We start from the raw sequence: 13,513 nt of genomic DNA, 5'->3' as shown, positions 1-13,513 counted from the left end.
GTTAGCTAACCTCCAGTGTTCCAGGATCTCACCTATGGCTATTGATGATATAAAGATCTCAGCAAGGGGCCCAGCAATCATTTCCCTTGCTTCCCTTAGAGTTTAGGATACACCTGATCAGGTCCCAGGGATTTATCCATCCTTATGCGCTTTAAGATGCCCAGCACCTTTTCTCTAATATGGACATTTTTCAAAATGTTACTATTGATTTCCTCATGTATTGTCTCTTCCATACCCCTCTCCATAGTAAACACTGATGCAAAATATTAATTTCGTATTTTCCCCATCTCCTGAGGTTCCACACATAGGCTACCTTGCTGATCTTTAGGAGGCCCTATTCTCTCCCTAGTTACCCTCTTATCCTTCATATATTTGAAAAATCCCTTTGGAGTCTCTCTAACCCTATTTGTCAAAGTTATCTCATGTCCCCTTTCTGCCCTGCTGATTTCCCTCATGTATACTCTTTCTGTCTTTATACTCTTCCATGGATTCAGTCGATCTCTACTGACTATACCAGATACATGCTTCCATCCTTTTATTGACGGAAACCTCAATTTCTCTAGTCATCCAGCATTTCCGACACCTACCAGCCTTGTCCTTCACCCGAACAGGAACATACTGTCTTTGGATTCTTCTCATTGAGGGCTTTGCATTTTCCAGCCATCCCTTTACTTGCAAACATTTGCTCCCAATCACCTTTTGAAAGTTCTTGTCTAATACTGTGAAAAGTTGGCCTTCCTCCAATTTAGAACTTCAACTTTTAGATCCAGTCTTTTCTTATCCATCACTATTTGAAAACCATTAGAATTATGGTCACTGGCCCCAAAGTGGCCCTCTACCCGACACCTCAGTCACCTTGCCTTGCCTCAGTTCAAGTTTAGGTCAACACTAGGTCAGGTTTTGCATCTTCTCTAGTATGTACATCCACATACTAAATCAGAAAATATTCTTGTACATGTTTAAATTTTTACATCGAAGCCCTTAACACAATGGTAGTCCCAGTCTATGTTTGGGAAGTTAAAATTCCCCACCATTACCACCCTATTATTCTTACTGAGATCTCTTTTCAAATTTGTTTCTCAATTTCCAGCTGACTATTATGGGCTCTGTAGTATAATTCCAAGAAGGTGATCCTTTCTTATTTCTCAATTTGACACAAATAACTTCCCTGGATGTATTCCCAAGAAATATCCTCCCTAAGTACAGCTTTATCGTTATTTCATATTTAAACAATGTTGTTAAATAAATTTACCAAGTCACTGAAAAGTGGAACAGCTTATATGTGGTTCTCTTAGATAAATCAACTTACTCTAACACTAATTATTGCAAGGTAGTCTAATTTCATTTTAAAGAAAAACTGGCAAATGTTGTATTTTATATATGCATAAACATTTCATCATTGGTGAGTCCTAGTGGCTCCATACCCCACTGCTAATTTTAGAAAGTTCCGCTCCAAACTGTGCAGGTCCAGCTGTAAGTACCACTCTACCAAGGAATGGATGGGAGGTAATCTGAACAGCTCGAGGTGGAAGCTGTTCCTTCTGTTGCTGACTTGACAATTCAATCATCTCCTGCATAAAGCGCAGGCCATCCTCAGCATCATGTGCACTGGCTGCCTGGGGAGGAGAAAAGCAATACACTGTTCATTTGTTACTGAATTCACTCTCCTTAAAAGACAGCAGCAATTTGGCATTCATCCTTTCATTTTCATCTGCTGAAAATGCATTGTCTAATTACTAGCATAAGTTCAAAGTTAGTTTCCCTCAGCACCCGGGTATAAGTTGTGCACATTTCCCTGTTTTCTCTCTGTTTCCCTGGCTTGGCCCTTGTTTAATAAAAGATGAGAATATTTCTGATTCACTGACAGATGAATCTATTAATTTGCTCTAAGTACTTCATATGTTCTCAGACTGTAGAACACAAATGGCATGGAGATTTTCTATTATAACTCATTTAAAAACAGTCTTTGCACACATGTGGCCATTAGTAATACAGTGAAAATGGCTTTGTTGATCTGTTTTTATTTATATCTATCATATTAATAGGATCCAACTGTTATTATTTGTAATGTACCTCAGAGAATATCATGTATTCTATTTTTATTGCAAATTCCATCTTCCAAACAATTTCCACCCATTTTCATTCTGTACTTTCCCTAGACATTAATAATTTTAAATTGCATATATGCCTACTTTATGGACAATATTATATGGCAGCAACTTCACCTGGTTTGCATGCTGAACCAACTGAACCCTGCCATCTTTCAGGTGAATCAAACTGACTCCCATTTTCTTCAGTAATTCAAGATGTTCAGGATTGTTGGCCATAAAGTCCCTGGCCCTCAGATGAGACCTGGTCCCAGGATCATCACCTACCTCCCTGCAAGAGAGACACACACAGGAATTTAAATTTCCTTCAGCAAAATAATAAGAAAAGCGACATAAAATAATGAACCATTATGCACTGTTTGCTTGCCACACAAAACTACCTTAGCAAAGGCAATGAACAATCCATTTTGGAAATACTCCAAACTGAATTTCATTTTGCACAAATTTAAACAAACTGAATATTATTTGCACCAGTTTTACATTATTATAACTAATTCAATAAAAACACAGCAATTTGTTTAATATAAATGCTTAAAAATAAGCTCACTCTCTAAACTGAAACACAGGTATCCAATGAGACTTACTCACTTTATTAAGCCTTTTTAAAACATATTAGTGAAAATGCTTTTGTTTTAGCAATCTGATGATAAACTAACTTGGCAAGCAGCATGTCCACAAAAACAAGATAAATCAATGTAGGTACAGCTCGGTATAGTAATGATGTATACTGATAAAATGTTATATGTTCATTTAAATCAGGATAACGCATTCAAAATTAGGTGCACTTGGAAAAGACAAGACTTTAAACAAATTTTGCACACAGTCTCAGGGTTTAGTAATACAAGCCATGCTTACTGTCGGATGCTGGCCTTTGGGCAAGTTTTGTCCACCACGTTTTTAAAAGGTTCACGAATGCTGTTAGCATAAGACGGATCATTTGGAAACAAAACCTGTGTGTTAGGGCAAGACCAGTCAAAGTTGTTGTCGTCCAAATCTATGTAACCTGCCGTCTAGGAGACAAAAAAGAATCAATGAATGGTGGGATTTGGGACTTGTTTGTTCAGTAGTCTGCTTTGACTGTGTGAAGTTGATGGAAAAGGACATACATCTGCTTTCTTAGATTCAGACATGACCTGTGCTTCACTTTCTCAATTGGAGAAAGTCCACACTTGAAATAGTGTGGTTGTGTGCGCATATGTGCAAACAATGCTAAACTTGAGTGATGTGATGGATATGAATCTTTCACCCCACTGTCAGGAGGCTGAGGGAGAGAAAATGAGAAACATCATGACTAACTGATTGAGACTCCACTTGGAGCAAAAGGGCCAAACATTTGCTTGGGCAAAACCTATTTGTCCTTTGTTTTATCAGTAATGAGTTGCCAATGGAAGGAGAAATTTTCAAAGATTGTGTTAGATGAGGTTTAATGAAAGCTATGAAGTTCAGCCACTGTGCCATACTCCAATTCCTGAGAAAAGATGGTCCATGTTATATTCCAAGGATCACTGCAAGCTTTCCGCGTCATCTGATGGCATGATGACACACTACTGAGAATGGGCTAGTGGTGATCCAGGCGGAAATCATCTTTTGGCCAAGAAACTAGTTTATTTCAGTGATGCCATGTCTTGACGGGAGTTTTATTGGCAATCTCTGCAAAGAAACAACCAATCTGCCATAAAAGATATTGTCAATAGGCTGAGGGTACCTGTCCAAGTGCTGGATCAATCATACTTTCTTGTGATTCAAATCTAGTTGGAGTTTTCTGTGGAGCTTTGTAGGGGAAGTATACAGCACTTGCCTCCAATCCAAGTCAGAAATCGTGGTCTCCTACAGTTATGCTGTAACTGTACTAATAATACTAATGTTTAATATTTAGGAAATCCAGCTTGCCTACAAGTTTAGAAATATGTTGCAGGGGTGCCCTTCACTCTCACGCGGTGTGTTATTTGATATCTGTGTACCACAGTTCTTCTAAAATCATAAACGTGGCTTTTTTCAAAAATATAATTAACTCTTGGCCACTTGAGATCTGGATAGTCCTTCACCAATACTTGGGATGTTTACATAAACAAACAAATGCCAAATGAAGCCTTAGTTTGCTCACTGCCAAACCTAAAATGTCAATACAGCCAGCAGGAGATGCTATCAGTAGTTTGATGATGAGGGGATGTATTTCGCTTCAAAAGGATTGCAAGAGCTTTGGACCTTGTTACTGGAGTAACTTTAAAGAGGTCATTCATTTGTAGAAGCATGTGGAAACAAATCCAATAGCATTTGCACACTTTTCTTATTTCTTCCACAAACCAATAAACTAAAAACACACACAAGCAAAGTCCTGCCATAACATAACCATAATTGCACAATTTAATGATAAGTAATGTAAATACACATTAGCCTGATAGTGCACCTGCACTATTTCATACAAAGTTTTGAAATACACAGATGATAATGGCTATTAGCTATTCCATTCAAAGAAAAGAATTCATTACATTTTCTGGATATGGTTTTTTCTTCCCCTCAGCAGAAAATTACAGTTACATTTCCTCTTCGATGCTAAGAGTGGGCTTTTAAATCCAAAAATAAATGGCTGCAGACTAAAAAATGTTACTAACCTAAATTCCACCTGGAACCCATCACCAAACATCCCATTATCAGCTTTAACAGAGTTGGGCAGCCAACCTGTTACAAGGAGATGAGTTAACACTTCAAATATTACAATGAGGTTGCATGTCAATTTCATTGTTATTCCCAATTTAAAAATTACAGCTGGGTTTCTGGAATCTTGGGAAGTCTAGCAGCTAAGCCCAGTCAAATTTTGTTAGGTTCAGGTGTCAAGCTGTTTTCCATTTATGGTCTGGGTCCAGCATACCAGCTGGGACAGCAAGTCCCCACGCTCTGACATACCTAATCTTTCCAATGATGTTTTGGATATTGCTGGATCATGTCATGCCATGAAGCATCAGACAACTTCTGCCCCGTTCTCATCCCTCCCACCAAAGTCTTTGATTTATCCCTCATGCCTGGACCTCCGACATCACCACCACCTTCCACCTAGGATTGATCAGTCGCACCACTGCTCCAAACTCTGATCACCTAAGTGCAGGCTTAACTTGCCCCGCAGCCATCGATGGACCGTTCTAAGCCACGCCGGTCAGTCAACCTGCCTTTCAGGTGGAGAACCAATCAATCAATGATATCATATCTGTGCAATACAGTCATCCCTGGTTTCCCCAAATTCTACAGAATGCCTAATCCCATCCATCCCCATTAAAGTCAATAGTAATGCATCTCCTTTCATAACTACTCAAAAATAATGCAATGTAGAGTTGCTACTTTTAAACAATTTAGCTGCTCATTAACCACATGCAACCCAAGAGGTAAAAGCACCTCATTACAGCATGAAGGGGAGAATATTGTAAATGGATTAGAATCAGTCTATATAAATCAAACTGCACATTCATAGAAAATCATTAAATAAAATGAAACTATGCTATATACCAAAATAAAATTCAGATTTTTACAACTAACAGAATTCACTTACTTGGAGCATATTGTATCCAACGTAGCAGGTAGTCCAGTTAATATTCCTGTATTATCACACCCATCATTATCTTTAGTTCATCATACCTCTGAACTACTCGCAGAATTGAAGTGATTCACCTACCTGATTATTTCTATTCTTGCTAAAATTGGTAGAGAGCCAAAGTGGCAACAGATGGGCCTCAGTGGTGAAGATATAATCCTCAACATCAAAGAGGACATCATCTTTTTCTGCAAACAGCAGGTACAGATATTTAAACATTTCAGCCAAGAAAAATGAATCCATTCTGTGTAAAGAGAAGAGGAAGCATTAAACATTAAATCTGAATCTATTACTAGCATCAAACAAGCAATGGATTTTTCCCTAGTATTAGCTTGATAGCTGCCATTTTAAAACTTGGTCATTGCACAAAAACAGCTAAGCAGCCATACTGATACATTGCTGACAGTTCTCTAGCAGAAAGCTCATGAGGAAATGAAATCACACAATCCTGAAATATATACAAGGCTCCTGATTGACTGTATTTGTAGAATGATTCCTGATGAAGGGTTTTTGCTCGAAACATCGATTTTCCTGCTCCTCGGATGCTGCATGAACTGCTTTGCTTTTCCAGCACCATTCTAATCTTGACTCTGATCTCCAGCATCCGCAGTCCTCATTTTCACCTGATTGTATTTGCAGCTGACTTATGGCTCCTATCTGAATGTGACGGGTTTGGTATTCAAAATCCAGGATATTTTGATAATTTTTAAGAGCCTAAATTTCGATCAGGAAATAACTTTAATCTGAGCACTGCAATGTTTGGAGGGGTTATCTTTCAATCTGTCCTCAGTGGATTTTTAAAAAAAAATTTAAGAAAATAATTTATTCACTTTATTTTGTGGGCTCCGCTTCCATTGGTGATTATGGATGTAGGTTTGCTCGCTGAGCTGGAAGGTTCATTTCCAGACGTTTCATCACCCTACTAGGTAACACCTTTAGTGGGCCTCCGGGCAAACACTGTTGATAATTCCTGCTTTCTATTTATATATTTGGGTTTCTTTGGGTGGGTGATGTCATTTCTTGCGGTGATGCCATTTCCTGTTCTTTTTCTCAGGGAGTGGTAGATGGGGTCTAACTCGGTGTGTGTGTTAATAGAGGTCCTGTTGGAATGCCATGCTTCTAGGAATTCTCATGAGTGTCTCTGTTTGGCTTGTCCTAGGATGGATGTGTTGTCCCAGTCAAAGTGGTGTCCTTCCTCCTCTGTATGTAATGACACTGGTGAGAGAAGATCATGTCGTTTTGTGGCTAGTTGATGTTCATGTATCCTGGTGGCTAGTTTTCTGCCCGTTTGTCTAATATTGTGTTTGTTACAGTTCTTGCATGGTCTTTTGTAAACAACATTAGTTTTGCTTGTTGTCTGTACAGGGTCTTTCAAGTTCATTAGCTGCTGTTTTAGTGTGTTGGTGGGTTTGTGGGCTACCATGATGCCAAGGGTTCTGAGTAGTCTGGCGGTCATTTCCAAGATGTCTTTGATGTAGGGGAGAGTGGCTCGGGTTTCTGGAGGTGTTTTGTCTGTTTGTTCGGATTTAGATTAGATTACTTTACAGTGTGGAAACAGGCCCTTCGGCCCAACAAGTCCACACCGACCATTAGCTGCTGTTTTAGTGTGTTGGTGGGTTTGTGGGCTACCATGATGCCAAGGGTTCGGAGTAGTCTGGCGGTCATTTCCAAGATGTCTTTGATGTAGGGGAGAGTGGCTCGGGTTTCTGGAGGTGTTTTGTCTGTTTGTTCGGATTTGTTGTTGAGAAATCTGCAAACTGTGTTCATTAGGTACCCGTTCTTTTTGAATACTTTGTATAGCTAATTTTCCTCTGCTCTGCGTAGTTTCTCTGTGCTGCAGTGTGTGGTGGCTCGTTGGAATAATGTTCTGATGCAGGTTTGTGTAGTTCAGTATTTGGTCAGTATGTGTTGTTTTCCTAGCGGACAAGTTCCCCATTTGCTGTTTGCTCTATTGTGACATTTAGGAATGGCAGTTTGTTGTTGTTTGCCTCCTCTTTAGTGAATTTTATGCCAGTAAGGGTATTGTTGATGGACTTGAAGGTTTCTTCTAATTTGTTTCATTTAGTGATGACAAAGGTGTCATCCACAAAGCAGACCCAAAGTTTGGGTTGGATGGTTGCCAGAGCTGTTTGTCTGAGTCTCTGCATTACTATCTCTACCAAGAATCTTGATATCGGAGATCCCATGGGTGTTCCACTGGTTTGTCTGTAGGTTTTGTTGTTGAAGGTGAAGGCATAGGTCCACTGGCTTGACGATACTATCCTTGCTGATGAAGTTGGTGGTGTTTGGTGTACATGTCTTTGGGTCTTCTAATTGTGTAGGCAGTGTTTCCTTGGCCAGGTTAATGTTGATTGATGTAAACAGGGCTGTTACATCTACTAAACACTTCTACTAAGTGTTTTAGTCTTTGGTATAGCTCCTTGACCAATCTGTAAGTTGGTATTCCACGTAGCGAGACTATGGGTCTGAGGGGGGCTCCTGGTTTGTGAATTTTGGGTAATCTGTAGAAGAGTTGGTGTGTTGGATCAGTTTTCTTTTTTGGAATTCGGTCTTATTTATTTCTCAAGATTTCTGAAGTTTTTTTTGAGTAGGGCTGTGACTCTGTTCTCTAGCTGTGGGGTCGGGTCTATTGCCACTTGTTGGTAAGTGTTGGTATCTGTAAGTAGTGCAGTCGCTTTTTCAATGTAGTCTCTTCAATTTAGAATGACTGTCAAGTGTCCTTTGTCTGCAAATAACAATGCTTTTTTTTTTAGTCTTTCCAGTGCTTTCATTTCTTGTGTATTCAGTGTGTTTCCTTCCTTTTTTCTGCTTAACGTTGGTGCGACTACCTGTCTGATAGTTTGCTGGGTTTCTTCTGTGAATTGGTTGTCTTCTAGTGTTGTTTCTAATGCTGCTAAGAAATCTTTCTTATCAACATCATGGCAGTTGTAATTTAATCCTCTTACTAAGACGGCTTTTTCAGTGTCTGTTTACATCGGTCAGATAGGTTTTTTATCTATGCTTTTGTGTTCTAAGTATTGTTATTTTGTGTAAGTTTGTCTAGGTTTTTTCTGCAGATCGTTTTTTCATTTTCTGTGTTTATCGCTGTCTAATATCGATGGCTTGTTGTAATGTCTCTGTCCATTTATGGTCTGTTGCACGAGCGAGTAAAGATTTTTGGTGCAAAGCTTCTCGGTAGTACTTAGAGTTTGTTGTTTTGGCTAGTGGGGTGTTAAGGGGTGGTTTGTATTTAAGCCATTTAGGTAGTATCTGTGAACATTAACTAGCCACAAAACGACATGACCCCTCTCATTAGTATCCTTACATACAGAGGAGGAAGGCCCCCAGTTCAACTGGAACAACACATCCATTCTAGGACAAGCCAAACAGAGACATGCATGAGAATTCCAACTGGAATTCTATCAACAAACACATCAAGTTAGACCCCATCTACCACTCCCTGAGAAAAAGACCATGAAATGACATCACTGCAGGAAGTGATGTCACCACAGGTAATGGCATCGCCAACCCAAAGAAACCCAAAACAGATAAATTGAAAGCAGGAATTATCAACAGTTTTTCGCCCGGAGGCCCACTGAAGCGGTTACCTAGTAGGGTGACGAAACGTCTGGAAATGAACCTTCCAGCTCAGCGAGCAAACCTACATCCAGAACCTCAACCTGAGCTACAAATCTTCCCAAAACTCGACAGGTTATTATTATCACCTCTAGGAGGCGAAATAAAAATGCTTGGAATACCTCCAAATGTTAAGGTGATAAATGTCTGCATAGCATTAGTGGGCATCAATGACATCACGTTGAATCAGAGATAACCCTGAGCCACAGTAGTTGGTAATTGGTTGAGGGGTAGGAGGCACACAGCACGAATAAAAATAACATACTGATTGGCAGGATATGATACAAAATGGTTACCCAGGGTCCTGCCTCTGGAGACCAAATGGTGATAGTCATAGACATAGTAAAACTGTGAGTTAAAATAACCATGACTGAAGTGAGAACAGAGATTATTCAAGACTGAAATTATTTCATAGCTTCGACAACTGTCTCTCAAACTTCTATGGATTACACTAGGTATTTTTTTGCCAGATACTGTTTTCTGGTAATGAACTACCCACAGCAAATGATAAATGGTCTGACCTGTCTTCATGGCTTCCTGTACGAACATCTTTCATTGCTGCAAAGCCACATGGTACACGAGCATATTTGTTCAGATTCTCAATGATGGTCTTTCCCACCTCCAAATAATATTTGTCACCTGTAGCCTGTTTGTAATGATGATAGTCACTTACACATGAATCAGAATTCTTCCAATGTTTAGGTGTCAATTAAAATCAATAGAATTATTTTTAAAGAAAAAATCCAACGAATAAAGCACAAGTTTACCTTGTACAGGAAGTAGGTACTTTCAGCAAATTCAGGTCGGAGGGGATGTTGAGCCCAGTGAACCCTAAAATCAGTGGTAAAGGCCTAAAAACAAATATTTCCAATTAGAAAATTCTCATTTTACAGAACAATGTTGAGATTAGTTTTGTGAATTGAACATTTAGATGTTAAATAGCAGTCACATCACTTGACACATTAGTTATTTACATTTTGTTTCATAATTTGGGAGCAGCAACCATTAAATATTGTTAATTAACTTGACAAGTTTAAACTTAGATTTGTAAAACTTGTTTATTGCAACATTAGCCTTTAAAGTAATATTCCTAAGAATTCTTTTCTCCATAAATTTGAAAACATTTCTCTTAAAATAATGCACTTTGTGAAGAGTTAAAAGTTCAGTGCAAGAGAGCAATAAGATTGAAAGAGCAAATGCAACTACAAAACAGAACCAGGTAGAAATGCAAGGTGACTAAACACTGCATTTTAAAGACTGAAGATTGTGGAAAGAAGACTGAGGGCTGGAAATATTAGTTTCAGTCAAGAGATAGCTTCTGGATAAGTCCAGCAACATTGATAAATTATCCTGAGAAAACCAGTTCAAATCTTACCGTGGCAGTTTGAGAATTTGAATTTGGAATTGAAATGAAATCATCATCAGTAAAAATGGTCATAAAACTGTCAAAAAATCTACTGGTTCGCTATTGTTCTTTCAGGAAGTAAACCTACACAAGCCTACAATGGGCCTTCAGGTGTGCAAAGCACAAAGCCAACAGCAGTTCAAGAAGGTGGCATATTAATAATTTCTCACAGACAAACTAGGATTAGCAGTGAATATTGGACTTGTCAGCAACAACCATTTCTTAAGAATGAACTTGTTGAGTCTGAAGGAAAATAAAGCCAGAAGTCAACAAAAAACCTATTAGCAAGACAGGAGTTACAAGGTAGTAATTACTGAAGAAGGGAAAAAAAAGGTTGTCACAATGGAGATTAGAGACTAAAGCTGAGGAAGATAAATAAATGCTTCTTTGTATCCTTCACAGAAGAGAAAATAAAAGGAAAGGACATCTTTCAGAAATGTACCCAAGTACTTCATCTAGAATAAATTATATTCAACATACTTACTGTTATATAGGCAAATGTGACATTTCATACACCTAAAACCTTTAAATTAACATCTTACCATTTGTTCATAATTAAATTGGTTGCCAGAGTTAATGCAGAATATATTAAGGTGGCCGTTATTCAAAATGCAGAGTGCAACAATGCAGATGAAGGCCATTTGGCACAACATATATTTGAAAAAGCTACTCAATTTCATCCCATTCACCTTTGACATCCAACTTCAATTACATAAAAAAAAGGTCTAACTGAAGACTTTTAGTATGAGCAACATCTATCAAAAGAGAACAACCATTATTTGACAAGTGCCAGAAATTCAGTAGAAACAGAATTGCAGAAGTGACAGATGAAACCTGCAAACCACTCCTACAAATCTGGTATCATAAGGAAGTCAAGGGAGAATAGTCAAATAGACTAACGAATAGCTCCACTGACATTAATAGCCTTAAAGAACAAAAACAAAGTCAGATCATTTAAAGCATTCAGAAAGCTTTGCTACCTCTGGCAGGAAGTTATGCTTTTTCGTAACTTGGTACAACATCTCGTGTGTCTCTATGGCTGGGCGAATATCTCCTTTCAACACCTAAAAATTAAGAAACAATTGTATGTGATATAAAGACTGAACTGTACACACTAGCAAATGCTTCATAATGTACTAAGTTAAACACAATATCACTTATAAATGGAAAAGGCTAGAAACACAAACCACAGACACCATAAATAAGGTGAGACTGGCTAAACTGAGTGTGAACTGAAACATGAACTTGCATGTTTGTCTTTACTGATACTAACTGAACCGCTGTGCATTACCAGAATTTTCCTGTTTTTGTTCGAAGTTTCCATACATTAAACAAAATTAAGTTCACAATAACATTGTATCAGATTCATTTAATAAATTTCAATTCATCATAATTATAAAAAAAACTGCCAATCATGCTTTAGTTAAATGGTAACAAATAAAATGAATTACAAGCAACTGTTAATTGCTAGCCAGCTGTGATGCAAGTCATGATTCAAATCCTGCACAAGCAACTGCCTGTATAAACGTAAGACAAAGTTGCTAAGGTTGACTTTAAAGAAAATAAATCACATTTACAAACATTAATGAAATGTAGGTACAAATTACTTTGAGTTCTAAATTAGGTGGGAAGACAGTATCTGAATCTCAAAGTCAAATGGTGTTAATAAAGAAAAATGCTGAAACATCAATTAAAAACTAAGAATGCTGGAAATGCCTGAAAAGCCTGGCAGCGTCTGTGGAGAGAGAAAAGGAAATCCTAACAATAAAGGTCAAATTGGAATATTACCTTTGCTTCTATTCCCTGACCTGCTGAAGGCCTCCAACTTTTATGCTTTTACTTCAGATTACCTGCATCCACTGTATTTTAGTTCTCTAACTGTGAAACTGCTATTGCTTTTGATATTAAAATCAGAATATATTACAAGCTACAAGTGCTTCCAAATCTGTATTATTTTAGTATTTGATAACACCTTAGAGTAATACTTGAATTGCCTGAACACTATACTTAAATGTGATTGAAGACACTTTCAGGATGTATGCTTCAACACCAACAATAAACCTATTGGAAATACAAATTTCTCACAATTAGCAAAGATGGGCCAGATAAAACATAAGTTGACCATGAGTAGTGACCTAGTTCTGTTCATTTCCTGTGTGTTTTCTTTTAAAAAGAATAATTCTTTCATGGGATGTGGTTGTCACGGTTCGGTTAGCATTTAGTGCCATTTGACTTTGAGATTCAGATACTGTCTTCCCACCTAATTTAGAACTCAAAGTAACTTGTACCGACATTTCATTAATGTTTGTAAATGTGATTTATTTTCTTTAAAGTCATTCTTGAACAGCTGCACCCCTTAGGAAGGGATTGCAGGACAATAGTTGTCTAACTTTCTTACCTCCTTAGAGCAATCACATTCCCTAACCAACAGCCTGGCAGAAATCCATTTATTCTGAATAACATTGCTTTGTCCATATTTTTCATGAAATCTCTAAGTGTGAAGCGTTTCCTACCCATATAACCATCAGAGCTTGGTGCTCATGTAGTGTATTAGTCAAAAGATTATCCAATAGAGTCATAGAGATGTACAGCATGGAAACAGACCCTTCGGTCCAACCCATCCATGCTGACCAGATATCCCAACCCAATCTAGTCCCACCTGCCAGCACCCAGTCCATATCCCTCCAAACCCTTCCTATTCATACACCCATCCAAATGCCTCTTAAATGTTGCAATTGTACCAGTCTCCACCACATCCTCTGGCAGCTCATTCCATACACGTACCACCCTCTGCGTGAAAAA

At 38.2% G+C, this 13,513-nt stretch overlaps 1 protein-coding gene across 2 annotated transcripts in view; it reads right to left on the bottom strand.

Annotated features, from left to right (window-relative positions):
* Positions 1–13,513, bottom strand: part of edem3 (ER degradation enhancer, mannosidase alpha-like 3) — a 76,789-nt gene that overhangs the window by 28,626 nt on the left and 34,650 nt on the right. For both annotated transcript variants that reach the window (XM_043699563.1, XM_043699564.1), the window contains exons 11-17: positions 11,692–11,775; positions 10,074–10,157; positions 9,828–9,952; positions 5,773–5,935; positions 2,964–3,118; positions 2,226–2,379; positions 1,425–1,616 (exon numbers count right to left, since the gene is read on the bottom strand). In XM_043699563.1, the coding sequence (XP_043555498.1) occupies positions 1,425–1,616; positions 2,226–2,379; positions 2,964–3,118; positions 5,773–5,935; positions 9,828–9,952; positions 10,074–10,157; positions 11,692–11,775 (957 nt within the window). The remainder of the gene's footprint in view (positions 1–1,424; positions 1,617–2,225; positions 2,380–2,963; positions 3,119–5,772; positions 5,936–9,827; positions 9,953–10,073; positions 10,158–11,691; positions 11,776–13,513) is intronic.

Source organism: Chiloscyllium plagiosum, chromosome 11 (assembly GCF_004010195.1).
Source record: "Chiloscyllium plagiosum isolate BGI_BamShark_2017 chromosome 11, ASM401019v2, whole genome shotgun sequence".
NCBI classification, from domain to species: Eukaryota; Metazoa; Chordata; class Chondrichthyes; order Orectolobiformes; family Hemiscylliidae; genus Chiloscyllium; species Chiloscyllium plagiosum.
The sequence above is the reverse complement of the archived record's forward strand: the minus strand, read 5'-3'. Positions and strand labels throughout refer to the sequence as shown.